We start from the raw sequence: 17459 nt of genomic DNA on the forward strand, positions 1-17459 counted from the left end.
GGCGTTGTTATCTCGTAATCTCCGTAATCTGTTATCTTGTTATAATTTTTCCTTATAAAATACATTACGAGAACATAACGAGATAACGAGATAACAATATTACAAGATAACAGCGCCATAGTGAGTACGGCTATTACTTATATTTTACTAATTACATTAAATAATTTTCAACATTTTGACAAAAGTGTCAATAGGGGTTCCCTGTCGAACAGACGTTCCTCCGACCCTATAATACACTAAAACCTTTCCAGTAAATGCAAACAGGTAAAGAAAAAATTGTAGAGGTAACCTAACGGATACCGCTTAACGACACGACACTTAACGACGAAAAAGTCCCACGAATACGATAAATTAGAGAAAAAAAATTATACTATCAAATTGATTGAAAGTCAACTGCAATGCTATGTCATTATTTGCGAGCCACTACATGAATTTTTAATTCCTGCAAAAATTAAGGAAAATTATTGTTCAACTGAATATTTTCCTAGAAAAAATTACGACACAAATTAATCTACATATAATAAGTTTGAGCGTATTTGCTCCATTTCATTGTAATAGCCGAACTTAAAAATTTCAACAAACTTCTTCAAATTATACTGTCGCTCGAATTAAAAATCTCAACTAAAACTAACGTAGTCTGAAAAATTCGTAATTAGGCAAAAAAAACTTTATATTTGAACACTCCCACTTCCAAAGACTTCCAAGCACTTCATTTTCACCTGTACACCACTCCCGACCCTAATATCTCCCCCTTGGTTTTAACTGACGTACCAAAAACTTGTAAAAATGATTTGCCTACATTACGGGCGCAAGAAGAAATTGAATTAAATCATTGGAACGAAACATGTAAACGGGGCAGTTTCATTCATCATAGTTTTTTCAGTCTTCTATGCTTAAATGAATTATAAACTAAGTTCAAATGGTTTCTCTTGATAATCGATCACCTAGAGATAACTAAAGCGATTCTCAAATGTAAATTGTTTTATTCAAAAAGATGTAGTTTTCAAAGGTGAACTGCCCCATTCGTCGCAATTGGTGTTTTTTTCAATTGCAATATGAATATTTTTCCCTTGATTTTTTGACGATTGCAGAAGAAGCAACCACCAAGAACACAGCCAATTCCTATACCGGAGCACCTTCTCTTGCCTAGTCAGAGCTGATAGCGCAATCGTTTGTCACGTCGATGGAAGATTTGTGAGAAATCACAAGTACATTCAGCTGGTGATGTGATGAGAGATGAAGATGGTGGCGTGAGTGAGGTATGGAGTTCAGCTACGACTCCACAATCAGACAGTCACTCACATTTGTTGTTCGACAGGATGAAAGTGCATAAGATGAGAACACGTGTGAGTTCTTTTGTAAAGGCATCCCATTGTATAACACTGACAGCATCAAATAGTAACTCCTGGCCGCGTTCTTCCTCCCAATCATCGTCCCTGACACGTGTCACTGTGGACAATGCAATACTGTTCAATTCTAAAATATTTCCAGTACAAAAGGAATTAATTTACTGTTACTACTACTATGAAACTAGTATTTAAAAAAAAAAGAAAAAAAAACGGTGAAGAAATGAAAAAAAAAATGGAGAAAAGAACTGAAGAAATCAGATGAAATTCTGACGAGTTCTTACACAAGAAGAACAAGATGAAAAAAAAATCTGCTGTTGTTCCAAGCACACGTCTCCTTCATTCATCTCAAACATCATCATCTCATTCATCATTCAATGTGACTGTTTCATTGTCGGTAAGATTCTTTTAGTTTTATCGCTTATAACATTATTTTAGGATATTTTTTTAAGGGTGCAGATTAAAATGAAAGGAAATATTGTGAATTAGTTTTTTTTGTAATTTTTGGGAATAATCTGACGTGATTTCTTTTTTTTTGGAGGGAAATATGGGATACAAAAATTGGGAATTTTTCTTAGGAGAAATCGAAAAAAGAAATATTAGGAATTTTTTTTGTAGAAAAGTCCAATTGGACAATCCTTTTAAAAAAAAATGTAGGTTCTCCTTTTTAGATAGGAAAGTCATTCATACCTGTTACTGTAGATTTTATGATAGGAAAAAAAAATTGATTTGTATAAAAATGAGTCTCATTTAGAGCTCCAAAGAAAATGCTACTAACTCATGCTGAAATTACTGAATCAATTGGCTCTTTTAGTAAGTCAAGTGATTGAGTAAATTTTGTACGAGGCAGTGCAACTAAAAGTTTCTAAAAAAAATATTAAGCCAATTTTTACAAAGCGCAAAAGAATGAAAATAAATGACACAAGTGGGTTTTATAAAAGTTTTCCTTCGGGAAAATAAATCTTTATACTTGGAACTTATATTTTAACCTGAAATTTTTGAAGCTTCTTATTTTGCAGGAAAATCGTAGTGGATTTTATAATTAAGCCCCACCTATTAGTACATCAAGCCACGCCCCCTTTTGAAATAATTTTCTAACTCTCGAACAAAACAAAAATTGTTTTGACACAAACGAGTTTGTTAGTCTTCGAATTGTCAAACTTTTGACAGTACGAAAGTTAACAATTTGACAAATCGAAGATTGTCAATGATTTTTAAATTCTTCTACTTCAACGTCCTTTTTTTATGATTTCTTTTGAATTTCTCAGTGAATTTCTGAGATTTGGCAAAAATTTGTCAAAAGGAGATTATTTCGATGATGAAAATCACAAAAGTTTTGTTAATCAATTTACCAATCGCCAAAGGAAATCAATTTTGATACATAAGTCTATTAACATTTTAAAGAATATCGAACTTTTCACAAGCAAGATTTGAAAAGTATCTCAGAACTTCGGTATTAAAAATAACAAAAGTTTGTTACACATTAAAAAAATGTGTAAAATTTTACTACTATAATAGTGCAAAATCGACCATTTTATTTGTTTAGTAATTTAAAAATGTTTAAAAATACACAACATTTTGGTAATTTATTGTCACGTTATTGAAAATTACCACTATTATAGTTGAAAAATTTTCAACAATGTTGTTTAATTTGAAAATGTGTAAAATTTTAACACTATAATAGTGTGAAATCGGATAAATTAATTATTTAATTGCGATCTGTGTGAAATTTCTCACTGTTATAATCATAAAAATTTTTCAACAATGTTTCGTGATTTAAAACTGTTTGACAAATTCTGAAAATTACCACTAGTATGATTACAGTTTTTCACATTATTATAGTGTGAAAAAATACACAACTTTATGGTATTTTTTTGTCACATGATCAAAAATTAGCACTATTATAGTTTGATCATAATTTTTAACACTATTATAGTGTGAAGCCTTGTGTATTTCAACCAAATTTGTTGAATTTTTAAGCAAAAGTTGTTGAATTTTGAGACAAAAGTTGTTGAATTTTTAAACAAAAGTTGTGTAAAAAATTGTTGAATTTCCAATTAAGACTTATACTTCAGTCGAGATGCTTTTCATTGGGCAAAAGTCATATAGAACATCAAATCATTTATATGCATAATATGTATATCGTGAAGATTCGAGCATCAAATGTAATCATTTCGAATTAGGGGTATACCGATTACAGGACAAACCAATTAAAATGTCTAAAAAGGCAAAAAAATCAAAATCTTCGAAATGAAAAGAATCAACAATCAACAGAATTCAACAATTTTTGAATTTACACAAAAATTCAACAATTTTTAAATTCAACAATTTTAAATTAAACACTTTTTCCAAATTTAACACTATAATAGTGTTAAGTTTTTTTTACTGTGTAATTCATTGCATCAACTTACTATTTAGTCGAAAGTAGTTCAATTTTGTAAAACAAGTTTGCTATTTTTAAAATTATGAATTTTTCGACTAAGAATGCAAATGTTTGTCGAATTAGGGCAGAATCACATTGACAGTAAAATGCTCACCGTATTTCGTTAATTTATGCATTTTCATTGCAATTCTTACGCAAATTCTCGATTACCGTATTACCTTATCTCATACTCGGTGGCACTAGGTGAAAATAATATAAGAAAATTGAAAAAATAAAACGAAAATGCGGTAAACGGTGAGCGAAAAAAAAACTGTACGATTAATTGGAAAAATTCGAAAATCTATTTGAAGATCCAAAAAAGAGACTTTCTTATTTCTTAATACAGTGCTGTCTCTCTATATGCACACTCTCTATATGCACAGCTTTTGTGTCGGTTGCATTCAAAATCAATTTGTTTACATTTTGACAAAGTAATAAAGAAAATTATTTTCTTGGTAACTAATTTTTCTTGTTTTTAATTTACTTAATTTTATTTTTTCTGTCTCATATTATATTTAAAATAACACGGGAAATTCTAGAACAATAAAAAAAAATATAATTTATTAAAAGAAAGAAAAAAACCGTTAGGATTTTCAAAAAAAGTTGTGCATATTCAGAGAGAGAACTGTCAAAAAAAGTACCCAAACTGTGCATATAACGAGACAGCACTGTACTTTCGCAAGGTAGCGGAAGTTAGATCCTGTTCGAATTTCGAAGTGTTCAAGTGTCAAAATGTGACGGTCATCACATTGTTGTGAGGAAAACAGCAGAACAACGACGTTTACTGTTCTTGCCTCAGTATTTAATCACTCCATAAGCAGTGAGTAACTTTTTTGCCAGCTTTTTAGTGTGTTATTTGATAAATTTTCCCCACCTTGTTCGAAAATTTAGTATGAAAATTCGAAATCGAATTTGAATTCTTCGAACTTCAACGACTTTTTGTGCAAATAGAGTCCCATTTACCTTTTATCCAAGACACTATTGGAGAATCCAAATCTACTTCTGTTTGAGCCCAACTCCCTCCTTCCTCTCCAAAATCATGTTTTATTGGTTTATTTCGAAAACGACTCCTACGATTTATTTCATTTTCGAATATGTTTTGGAGCTAGTCAGCACGAATATTTCGTCCTTACACACCTATGTTCCAAAAATATTTCGATATCGAATTTTCGAAGATCAAAGTTTAACCACTTTGGAGGGCATATTTTTCAAGGGATTTGCTTAAATTTATATATATATTTTTAAAAGACCTTGTAATTTTCAACACTACTACATCGAAATAGTTCGGTCATGTGTCGGTATAGTTCCCATAAGTGATGTTATCTTTCTAAAAAAAATCAAAAATATGTTTTATTTGTTCGAAAGCTTGTGACACGGGTAGAGGCTAAACGGTAAGAGATATCGACTTCTTATCTTCGACGGCCTCACCATAAGTCAATATTATCTAGGGCAGTCTTTATGCCCCTACCCCCTTCCGTTCCCTCCAAAACCATGTTCTCTTGGTTTATTTCGGAAACGGCTCCTACGATTTCTTTCATTTTCAAATATGTTTTGGAGCTAGTCAGGAGGAATATTTCGTCCTTGGACAACTACGTTCGAAAAATATTTCGATATCGAATTTTCGAAGGTCAAAGTTTTACCACTTTGGAGGGCCTATTTTCAATCGATTTGCTTGAATTTGGAATTTTTTGAGAGGTCTTGAAATTTCCAATCCGGCTGCATCGGCGGACTTAATTGGTCATGAGACGTTATTCATGCTAAAGTATTCTAAATCTTACACTTTTAAAGCAATTTCTTATTTTGGAATGGGTTTTTTGTAATTCGTCAATCAATTTAATCGGTAGTGAAGCGGTGCGTTCCCAAAAAACATGCGAAAAGATAATACAAGGATGGTTCTTTCTCGAGAGTTCGAGCACTCTGTAAAGCTGGAACGCTTTTCCATCTCTTTTTAACTCAATTGTCAAAAGTGTCATAGAACTTTTTTTTTTAAGAATTATCACAGTCGGAGTACGCTAAAATCTGGACAGCGCTAAAAGCTGGACAGCGCTAAAAGTTGGACCATGAAGGGTGGTTTCAGCATACAAATTTATATAAAGTAGAGCTGTTCCTTAAGTGTTCGCCTTTCCAAATTTTACTCTAGCGACAAAAACCCGTAGAGGTAATGTGTTATTGTAGAAGTGTCGTAAGGGCGTGACCTATTTTATTATTTTTTCAAACTGAGTTTTTGACTGAAATATCAGGAATAGTTGATCTGAGTGGACAAATGACGTATTTAAAAATTCGTAATCCTATTATTTTATTTACTGAAGGGGCGTGGCTTATAATTTTTAGAGGGTGGAGCTTATTTAGACATTATTACTATTTTCCTGGATATAGTTAGGCTCTAATTTTCTCCGAATACTTCCTCCTTTCTTCTGTACATAAATAATCTGTAAAGCTTTCTTTATTTTTTATTTTATTTTTCAAATAATTTAAATGCCGAAATTTTGAAGAATCTTAAACTGTAGATAAAATGCAACAGAATCACACAAAAAAAAATTGAGACTTGGGACCTTTTTCTTTGTTGTAAATGAAATTTGCCAATATTTTTTTTTCCTGTAAATTAATTTGTAAATCATGGGACGGTGATACTTAAGAAAAAAATAGTGCATTTTATTTGCGTTCAATATCGATGGTGATACAACAGGATTTATCTCTTATTTGTTTTCTTTGATAATTTTACAAGATAATTAGTAGAACTTTTTTTTTATATAGCGGTCAGAGGAATAATGGTTATTAAATTAAATAAATAAATAAAAAAAGAAACTTAAACACAAAAAAAACACGGAATTACTTAAGAAAAGCGTCCTTACGTTTCATAAAAAAACACATAATGGCCACTGATAGCTTTTAAAATAAAAATAAAAGGAAAATAAAAAAAAACTTAACAATAGAGACACTAAATAAGAAACATATTTAAGGATGATAAAGTTAAAAGAATAAATAAATAAATGAAGGAAAAAAAAAAGAAATACACATTGTAAATCACTAAACTGTAAACTAGAATAAATAAAATAATTACATTCCAAACTACAATTCTATAAAATAAAAAAAATGAAAAAATATAATAAAAAAGTATGCATAAATCGCAATAAGTATCTTTAGAAAACAAAAATAAAAAACAACAGCCATCTCGAAAAGAATCTCAAAGAAATCATCAAGAGAACCAAGAATGATTGAATAATTTTTGGACAAATAACTTTTACTGTAGCAGAAGAAAAATTTGAAAAAAATTCTAATAAAAACAAAAAAATAATTAGAGAAATCTCATTAGAATTTTTATTTCTTTCCTATTCTTTCAGCACAATCCTCTTAAGTTCTCTTTCAGCCCACGAAAAGTCTTTTTTTAAAAAAATTGAGGAATAGTTCAAAGAGAATTTTACAAAATGTTTTGAAAACAAAAGACATGATAGTCAGTTTATTTTGTAAGGATTAAAGAAACTTTGATAGATATTGTACAATTGGAAAAAAATAAACTTTAATTGAAGAAACAGCAACAATGAAAAAAAAATATCATGTGCGAATATTTGTGTCAAATTTATTTATCGAAAAAAAAGTAAAATTTTGGATGAAAAAATTAAAAAAAAAAGAAATTTGAATTCATTATAAAAAATAGAGATGTTGAAAAAAGATTTTACTTATACATATTTAGTATTTATCTAATAAAAAAAATATTAAGTGAATAAAATATTTGAAAAAAAGAAAAATGATGCAAAAAGAAAAACCATTAATGTGTCGCCACTGAGGAATTTTTATTCTCCTCTCACCTATTACTTAAAAGAGGATGAAGAAATTTAAACAGATTAGATTTTAAGGAAATAGAAAAAAAACCATTTAAAAAAGTCCTTTTGAAAGAAACTTCTCAATGTGTTTTGGATAAAAAAAAAAGTCAAGATGTGGAGAAAATTTAAATATAAAAAAAATATAAATAAGAAAGAAAGAAATTTAAGCCGAAAGTCAAGAAGGTAGAGAATAAAAAAAAAAACCTATTTGTAAGTTTCGAAGAGACTAAATTTGCTGAAAAAAAATGAATAGAAATTTTTTGAAAAAAATTAATACGTACATTAATTATATAAAATGAAGAATATTGACTAATAAAAAGAAAAGAGAATATAAAAACTGAAAAACATTTTTATTTGCTGTACTCTTCTTGTTGGGAGCATTTGGAAGATTTTTCAATCATTCGGAAGCCTTGAGTTCGAATCTGGTGAGCTGCAGTTTTTTTTTTTAGCAATGGAGAGGAAGGAGAGTATACACTAACTAAGGGAGCTCGAACTTTCGTATGATTTGGACGATTTTTGAAGGTTTTAAAAATTTTTCAATGAAAACAAAATGTCATTAAAATTTAAAGTTAATTCCATGTTCATTAATATTCTTCGAATTAGATGAAAAATCATGAAAATCCAACTGAAACAGCAATGCTTTATGCTGTTCTCAAAAACAGTAAATATTTACTGTTTTAGGAACAGTAATTTTTTATTCAATCCTCTGGCCCTTTACTATTCCCAGGCTCAGTGAAATTTTCTCGATCTCAAGAAAAGTTTTACTAATACCAAACACTGTTATATTTGTTATATTTTATTATTTTCAGGAAGATTAAATGTTTACTGTTCTCAGATACAGTAAAATTATTCTGTTCCCAGGTACAGTGGAATATAATTATTTTGAGGAACTGCAAAGATTTATCGTTTCAAAGTACAGTAAAATTTTGCGGTTTTTAGGCACAATAAAATTTTACTGTTCCCAGGCTCAGTAAAATATAATCATTTCCAGGAACTGCCATGATTTATCGTTCCAAATTACAATAAAATTGTTTCGAGTTTCCAGTAAACGTAGTAAATTCTTACTGTTCCCAAGCACCGTCAATTTTTTCTGTTCCCAAAAAATTACTGTTTTGCCAGGCACAAGTACAATATGCTCAGTAAAATGTTATTGTTCCCAAGACTTGCAATTTTATTGTTCCCAGGCACAGTAAATTTCTTCTGTTTCCAAGCTCAGTAAAATTGTATTACACTATGCAACAAATTGACAACTTTTTTTTGGCACACAGATCTCACATGGTACGTTTGGTAGAGTCGAGTCCCCTGATCAAGAATCTGTTCTTGGTTTTTCTCCTATACGTCACAATTTTCTTTAATTAATTTTTTTCTGTTTTTGCTGTTTTGTCTCATATTTCAATTATTCCTCTGGTTCTAGTGTACAGAACTTAATACATGGGCTGGAATCCGTTGGAAAGGTAAGTAGTTGTGCTTCAATTTGAAATAGGTGTGATTAGAAGGAATCACACCTAATTATTTGATATTTTTTCAAAAAAATCCTTGGGGGCGGAAAAACAAAATCAAACTGAAATTTCTCAAAAATGACCTAAGAAAGCAACTTTTGAAAAATCATATAAACTAAACTAAACTAAACTAAATATCAATGCATACTCTCTTCAGCACACAATAGACTTCACTTAGGACTACATTTTTGCCATAGAAGACATCCTGCTCCGATTCCTTTAAATGCCTTATTTTTTGATTCTTAATCTAAAAGATATGCCTTTTAGAGATCAAGAAAAATTTCTTAAAGTCGGAATTCACATCCCTTTCTTTCTTAAAAGTTTTGTATGTCTATCTTGCTCTGTCGCACTCTTCTTCTTCTTGTGAACCTTACACCAAATTAAATTTAGTTTAATCTAATTTTGAGTCCGAAAGAAAGAGATAGACTGATGCAATTTTTTTAAGGACAATAAGGACGCGAATTTTGATTTCATGAAATTTTATCTATCTAAAAGTTGTAGGGGAGGCATAAAAAACAAATGATCAGTAAAAAATCAAATTTGGTTAAGTTAAAAATAAAAAAAGGATAATGGTTTCTGCGTAACTTTTACATCAGGAAAATTTCAGGAAATCAAAATTCACATCCTTTGCCAAGTCCCTTACTTTCGCACAAGCTTTTTTGCGTATATTCCACCACTCTTTTGCACTCTTCTTCTTTTTCTTTTGAACATCACAACAAATTCAATTTGTTTAATCTGATTTTGAGTGTGAAAGAGAAGAATAAGACATGTAAAATGTTTGAGAATATGTGAATTTTGATTTCATGGATTTTTTTCTTGATTTAAAAGGTTTGCCAAATTCATAAAAGTACTGATTTGCTCAGCAAAATAATGAAATTTTGGTCAGTAAAAAGCCTTTACAGTCAAAGTACTCAAAGTCAGTAAAAAAAACTTTTATTTTTCTTTGCCAAAATTAAATTAAAGTTTTAATTTTGGTGCTGATCAAATTTGAATTTTTCCTGGCCAAATTTTATTTTTTGTTGTATTGATTAAATATTTTGATTAGATATGTTGGTGATAAATTTTTTTTGTGGCTTCAGCACATATTTTAAATCAGGAAAATTTAATCAAATCAAAATTCACATCCCCTTCTTTCTCAAACTCTTTGCGTTTGCATAAGTCTCTGTGATTATTTTAAATTTCAGATTTAATCAAATCGAAATTCACATCCCCTTCTTTCTCAAACTTTTTGCGTTTGCATGTGTCTCTGTGATTATTTCAAATTAGATTGAACTAAATTAAATTTATTGTGATGTTTAGAAAAAGAAGAATGTTAAAGAGTGAGATAGACATATGGAAAACGTTTGAACATGAAAGGGACAGTGAATTTTGATTTCATGAAATTCTCTTGATCTAAAAGGTGTGCCAGCGCCACTGACCAAATTTTATTTTTTTTTTACTGATAAATTTTTGTTTTTTATGACTCCGGCACACCTTTGAGATCAGGAAAATTTCATGAAGTCGAAATTCGAATTCCTTTCTTTGTCACATGTTTTCCATATGACTATCTCATACTTTCGCATACCAATTTCGATTGATCTGAATTGAATTTGGAGTGATGTTTAAAAGAAGAAGAAGAGTACAATAGAATGAGATAGACATATTCAAAGCATGTGAGAAAAAAAGGAATTCGAATTTCGACTTCATGAAATTTTCCTGATCTAAAAGGTGTGCCGAAGCCATTACTGACCAAATTTAATGTTTTATGAATCAACATGATTTTTTAACCAAATTTTGTGCTTTGCTGATCAAATTTAATTTTTTACTGGTCAAAATTGACCAGTAAAATCAGTAAAATTGACTAACCAAATTTAATTTTTTACTGATCAATATGAATTTTACGGACTAATTTTTTTTATTGATCAATTTAATTTTTTACGGAATAAATTCAAATTTTTACTGGTCAAAATTGAATTTTTACTGACCAAATTTAATTTTTTACTGATCGATATGAATTTTAAGTACTAAATTTCATTTTTTATTGATCAATTTAATTTTTTACGGAATAAATTTAAATTTTTACTGGTCAAAATTGAATTTTTACTGACCAAATTTAATTTTTCACTGATCAATATGAATTTTACAGAGTAAATTTCATTTTTTATTGATCAATTTAATTTTTTACGGAATAAATTTAAATTTTTACTGGTCAAAATTGAATTTTTACTGACCAAATTTAATTTTTCACTGATCAATATGAATTTTATGGACTAAATTTCATTTTTTTATTGATCAAATTAATTTTTTACGGAATAAATAAATTTTTACTGGTCAAAATTGAATGTTTACTAACCAAATTTAATTTTTCACTGATCAATATGAATTTTATTTACTAAATTTTATTTTTTATTGATAAATTTAATTTTTTACGGAATAAATTAAAATTTTTACTGGTCAAAATTGAATTTTTGCTGGCCAAATTTGATTTTTCACTGCTTAATATGAATTTTACAGAGTAAATTTCATTTTTTATTGATAAATTTAATTTTTTACGGAATAAATTTAAATTTTTACTGGTCAAAATTGAATTTTTACTGAACAAATTTAATTTTTTATGGACAAATTTTACTTTTTTAAATAATCAATATGATTTTTAATAGCCAAATTTCATTTTTTTACTGATCAATTTGTTTCTTGATGGATCAAATTTGATTTTTTACTGATCAAATATATTTTTTCTAATCAAATTTAATTCTATACTGTTAGTTAAATTTCTATTTTAATTGTCAAATGATTTCGAGATTTGTATAAAACCTGTAGTTCTTCGTCTTTTGATTCGAATATTAGGGAGCACTTCCTGAACTCATCTGATTAGTTCTTTGAATCTTAACAATTTTTCTTTCTTTTTTAAACTATTTTTTTATTATTCTTCCAAAATCTTTTTTTTCACTGATTATTTTTTTTTGCATTTTTTATCTTTCATCTGCCACAAATTTGTAAGAGGGAAATATACCCTATTTTTTTGTGATGAATAAATGAATTGAATTGAATTGAATATTTCATTAAAAAACAATATTTTATCATACTTTAAAATTTTTATTTGACACTTGTATGATTTTCCAAGAATTAGCTGGCTTCCCTGTCTTTTCTCCGCTTTGCTGCTTCCTCTCGGCCAATTTGCCTGAGCTGAGCCCTCTGCAGTCTCCTCTGCTCCCTGGATTCTTCACTGTGGAAGAAGTATTTCTTCCTGAAATTCAACTGAACTCCAGAAGGCTCTCCATTAGCTGCCCTTCCATCTCCTGCAGCGACTTTTTCAAAGGTCAGAAGCCTCCTGGAGCTAAAAGCGCTTAGGATCTGTTCGGAATTCGCCACCAGGTCCATGCATGGATGGCTGGGAAGGGAAGAGTCAGTGTAGTCTTCCCTGAAGACTGGAAGCCAGCACACGAGTCTTCCACCTAGTTTCAGGTGCTGCACTCCGAAGGCCAGGAGATCCCGGAAGATATCCTCCAGGTCGTAGTGGGAGCGAGATGGGCAGTGAAAGGTACCTGGAGCGGGTGAGGGGGGCTTTTCACCGGACGGTTCCTTCGAAGCTACTTTGGCTGTAGCTTCCCGGATGCCGTACGGAGGATCAGTGATGATGGCATCGAGTGAGAGGTGGCTGTTCCAGATGGGAAGAGAGAAATCCGCCACACAGACGTCCAGGTACTTATCCTGACAGCCGTACTGAGTCAAATTGGCTTTGATGGACTCATCCTTCTCCCGGACCTTCTGTTTTATCCGGGAAGGACGCGTTCGTCCGTGGAGCATTAGGAAGTCAATATCTGTGCCCAGAACAAAGCCTCCAAACCGTGCTGCACTCACCAGGAGCGATCCTGTGCCCACAAAGGGATCAAGTATGAGATCTCCTTCGCGGATCAGGGCCTGATTGGCCATGAGCAGGGATAACTGAGGATCCATTGAGGTGTTCCCAATGAACTTCCTTCGTTTGAGGGACAGTTCCTTGAGATCACTTCGTCTCCCGTCTGCTATCCACCGGCCGAAGAGAACATCATCCGGTTCAGGAGGAACATTAGTTGGATCCAGCCCGAAGAACTCAATGTACGTGAACTGGACATCGGGATTTTTAAGATTAACATCTCCAGTCACGGGAATGTAGGTGAATGTGTCAATTTTGGCCACTTTCTCGGCCTGGCTGATGTGTTTGTTGTAAGTCTCAACGTTCATACGGAACGAAGAGTCTCTGTGGAATATCGTCTGACCCCATTGAGGATTCTTCTGGATGACTTCTTTGACATGGCTGTGCAGCACTGGGATACTCTTAGCATGAGCCCAGAGTTCCACAATGCACCTCAAAGACACAGATCTCGAGGCTATTTTCCTGGCAGATTCCTCGTCCGGAAGATCAATAATCCAGAAAGGGAGCTTCTCCGAATAAAAATTCTGGTTAATTAACTTAAACACTTGGATAGTTACCTTCTCTATCTACCTCTGGATTTTCTGGTTTCTTCCAATTCTGCGAGATGTTGAATAATTTCAGGATAGACTGGATTTCCTAGAAGAAGAAATTCATCAATATAACCTCAATTGGAAAAATGCGATAATCTCTGAATTTACAGGAAAACGGAAGTCCACATGCTCCTGAGCAAACCACAGAATATATTTCCTCAAGTTCCGGGACATTTCTTCATTAATTCTTCAGTTATTCAACTTTTACGAAGAGAGAAGCATGAGTTCACTTTGTAAACAAAAACACACGGATGCCAAGGGGTTTCTCAGAACACAAAAAATACCTTTAATTTTTTTTGAAATAAAAACAAATATTAAAAAAAACATTGATTTTTTTGATAAATTGTAAACTTTGAGGAGAATTTAAGAGAAATTTTATGGAACCTGAAATAAAGGGCCAAAATACCCTGAATATTTATTTAGAAAAAAAAAGATTGGCCACGCCCCCTTCGTATAAATTATACTTATTTTCTATTTATTGGATTTAACAAGCCAAATTACTTCCAATAAATATAATATAAATATTTTATTTTTTGAATATATTATGTATTATCGGTTAAATTTAAATAGTAACGAAAAAAATAAGAAAAAACGGATGATCTACATTCTTGACACGTCATTTCCGTGCCTAAGTTTCTTTAAGCTGAAGCATTAATTATTTTAATAAAAAAGCTAGACAAAGGCAAGTCTTATTGAATTCTTTTATTAGCAGTAATATTGCTAAGTGCTTACTTTCCAGGATTGATTCGTTTTTAAAAGAACCGTCAAGATCTCATCTTATCCGAATAATGGTGCTATTCTTATTAAAAATGAGTTTTTTTTTTTGGAGTTTGCTGTCCATAATTCATTATTGTTGGGTGGTAGAACACGGTGGAAACTGATGAAAACAGTCGAGACAGGAACCGTAAAGAAAGGTCGATAATGTAGAAGCACTTCAGAACAGTAATGTGCTAAAAATATTGTACAGTGCCCGCTTTATACTTGGAATGATTGGGAGACAAAATGACAGATGTCCGCTTCGTAATCCAGATGGATTTTTTGAATTTGTTCAACGTCTCGAAAATATAATACAAATTTTTTTTGTAGAATTAGAATAAAATAAAAGTTTTAAAGAAGATTATAAAGAGATAATTAGATAATTCTCTGCTATTATACAATAGACTCTCGCTAATTCGGCTCCTTTAACATCGGGCTACTTTTTAATTCGGGCAGCAGTTAAATTTGAAGAAAGTTTGTTGACATTTTTCAAGTTCGATTATGAATATCGAATGAAGCAAATATGCTCAAATTTGCCATGCTTTATCTCAATTGTGATATTATTTTGCATTATTAAGGGGCTTTTATGAAATTTACAGTTAATATGAGCATGTAAACTTTATATGAGTATGCAGGTAAACAAAAAATCGTTGCACTTCAAATGATTTCATGCTCGAATTTATCTCTAATTCGGGTGACATTTCGGTCCCAAATGCCCGAATTTGAGAGAGTCTACTGTACTTCATTTATTAAACAAAAACATCACAGGATAATTCATTTTCATTGGTGAAGGCACATGCATATATGACCTCAAAATTATTTTAACATTAGCTGTTCTTGAAGTTAATATTATTATTTTCTTTTTCCTTTTTTTGTATTTATTTGTACAGAGGACAGATTGTCCTATGAAAAATATTAATAAATTGAATTGAATTATTTATCATAAAGTTGATCTATCATTTTGTAGTCCAACTATCTGAATAAGAACACCGGGCACTGTATTTATATATTTTTATTTACATCGTACTGAGGTTACAGTAAAAAAATATAAAACGAAATTAAAAAAGAAGTGGCAAAGCGTCCAAGGCTTTGCGAGGCTTGAACTCGTAACACTTAGATATTGTAACCTGTATAACCTCAAAAGTACTTTCGCAATATTTACGGTTAACAACAGGTTCTCAACCGATTTGAACCCATTCTCAAAAATCATTTAAAAGATCTCCCAGAATAATTAAGAAGTAATAGAATTAATTTTCAGACAAAAGTTACTTATCGGTTCATAACCAATTCATTACCGGTTTATGACCGATTGAGATTTGTCGGAAATTCCAAGAGCACATTCTAAAGAGCAGTAAAGTAATCTTTCTCTGTTGAGTTCCAGCAATAAAACTAAGAAATTTGCAATAGAAACAAAAGTAATTATTTTAAATTACAGCAAACATTGAAAACGGCGTGGCTTATTTTTTTTATGGCAACCATGTAAATGTTCTTCTCCTCGTTTAAAATAACATGGATTTTAAAATATGATTTACAGTAGAGTCTCTCAAATCTGAATCTCTCAAATTCGAACGCCGTTTGGATTCAAAATGTCAATTGTGAGGTTATATTACAAAGTTCGTATTCTAGGTGAATGAAAATCATATATATGTGCTTCTTCCTGAATGTATAAAATGTATGTATGTATAAAATGAAAAGGAAGTATGTTACCATTAAAACTTGCGAGAAAGTACGATAATTTGATTCAAAGTACAATTTAATCTCACACAAATTTCGTTAGTTTTGAAAAAATCGTTCGAATTTGGGAGGTGAGAAATGTCAAAAATACCCCCCGAGCATTCGAATTTAGGAGACTTGAGTAAAAATAATAAACTTACCTTAATTAAAGTATGTTATGTTAAGTAATTTCAAAGTTATAAAGAAAAGTTTAAGAATATCCGATTCACATATGAAATTAAGCCACGCACTTGCGAAAATTTATAAATTTTAAAAATTAAGATTTCTAAAGTACATTTCCTTCTGGTATTCGGTTGATTGGGACAGAAAATGATAGATAAAAAGCCATATGAAACAGGTGATTTTTTATGGGTTTGTTGTGAATTTGACAGCTGTCATCCGAATATCTAAGGCTCTCTGTTTTGTTTAGAAAGTTTTTGAGAAGAAAATAGGAAATAGAGTGAAAGGAACACCTATTGACACTCTTTAAGAACTCGTGTCAGGCCTTTTGATATCTTATTCTGTACCATTTGGAATACGAAATTCGAACATTTATCCTTATCGAAAAGCGCATATTAATGAAAAAACGTTTATTTGATTTTATTGGATGCAATAAACAAAAGTGTCAATAGGGGTCCGTGTCGAAAAGGTGTCCCCCCTTCGACTCTACAAAATTAAAACGATTCAAATAAACGACTATATTTTATTAAATACAGTTTAATTTATTTAGGAAGAATAATTTTAGTGTTATAAATTAATTTTAGATTAAGGAAAAATTATATTTATTTTGAAATATTTTTTAAGATTAATTACATAATTTATAATATACTGGACCTCAACTAGTGAATTTCAGACGTGTTTTACATTATTTTCCTGTTTCAATTCTAGGCTTAGACATATAATTTTTATTTAAAAAATCGAGGTTTATCGCTTATTTTTTATTTCATAAAATATGAAACGTTTTATAAAGTATTTTACGTTTTTTTATAAAGCAAAAAAACACGCCCCCGGGTGGGCTCGAACCACCAACCTTTCGGTTAACAGCCGAACGCGCTAGCCAATTGCGCCACGGAGGCCTGTAAACATGCGAATTTCAGTTCCCATCTCACTTACTCCTTTATATATATTCTAAAGAGTGAATGAGACAGAACATTTTTATATAAAATATTTATGTTAATATTGAAAAAAAACCATGTTTTTATTATATTTTTAATTGAATATTCAGAAAAAAAAACATTTTGAAAGATTTTAATAAACATGAAATGAAAAACGCGTTATAAAAAAATATTACGCCCCCGGGTGGGCTCGAACCACCAACCTTTCGGTTAACAGCCGAACGCGCTAGCCAATTGCGCCACGGAGGCTTGGATCTCGCCTTTGTTAAGTTCCAATTCATCCTAGAGGCCTCTCTAATCTC

At 30.9% G+C, this 17459-nt stretch overlaps 2 protein-coding genes and 2 non-coding genes across 5 annotated transcripts in view; 1 reads left to right on the top strand and 3 right to left on the bottom strand.

Moving 5' to 3' along the window:
• LOC129798188 (G protein-coupled receptor kinase 2) overlaps positions 1-7934 on the top strand; it is a 70620-nt gene extending 62686 nt beyond the window's left edge. The window contains exons 11-12 of one of the 2 annotated variants that reach the window (XR_008751390.1): positions 1092-1743; positions 7110-7934. Coding sequence is in view for 1 of the 2 variants with exons in the window: in XM_055841212.1 (XP_055697187.1) it covers positions 1092-1160 (69 nt within the window). In the remaining variant the exon portion in view is untranslated. Of the gene's footprint in view, positions 1-1091; positions 6802-7109 lie in introns of those variants that run through there. The other variant, XM_055841212.1, reaches the window with a different exon arrangement.
• A 4208-nt stretch (positions 7935-12142) lies between these two features.
• Positions 12143-13839, bottom strand: LOC129798221 (tRNA (guanine(10)-N2)-methyltransferase homolog). The gene is made up of 3 exons (XM_055841250.1): positions 13682-13839; positions 13554-13619; positions 12143-13489 (listed from the first exon to the last, which is right to left on the bottom strand). Exons 1-3 carry the CDS (start codon positions 13745-13747, stop codon positions 12194-12196), a joined length of 1428 nt encoding a protein of 475 aa, XP_055697225.1. The 5' UTR covers positions 13748-13839; the 3' UTR covers positions 12143-12193.
• A 3205-nt stretch (positions 13840-17044) lies between these two features.
• On the bottom strand, positions 17045-17118 carry Trnan-guu (transfer RNA asparagine (anticodon GUU)). Its single transcript has one exon. It is a non-coding gene; the product is annotated as a tRNA-Asn (tRNA).
• Positions 17119-17332: 214 nt separating this feature from the next.
• On the bottom strand, positions 17333-17406 carry Trnan-guu (transfer RNA asparagine (anticodon GUU)). Its single transcript has one exon. It is a non-coding gene; the product is annotated as a tRNA-Asn (tRNA).
• Positions 17407-17459: the final 53 nt, after the last annotated feature.

This window comes from Phlebotomus papatasi, chromosome 1, assembly GCF_024763615.1.
Source record: "Phlebotomus papatasi isolate M1 chromosome 1, Ppap_2.1, whole genome shotgun sequence".
NCBI classification, from domain to species: Eukaryota; Metazoa; Arthropoda; class Insecta; order Diptera; family Psychodidae; genus Phlebotomus; species Phlebotomus papatasi.

What these genes read in the sequence shown, in the direction of transcription:
- LOC129798221 (XM_055841250.1), bottom strand. Translation starts at nt 13,747, where the DNA reads ATGTCCCGGAACTTGAGGAAATATATTCTGTGGTTTGCTCAGGAGCAT. An exon ending in ATGTGGACTTCCGTTTTCCT is followed by an intron (nt 13,620 to 13,681) that starts GTAAATTCAGAG and finishes TTCTTCTTCTAG; the next exon opens with GAAATCCAGTCTATCCTGAA. An exon ending in AGAAACCAGAAAATCCAGAG is followed by an intron (nt 13,490 to 13,553) that starts GTAGATAGAGAA and finishes TATTCGGAGAAG; the next exon opens with CTCCCTTTCTGGATTATTGA.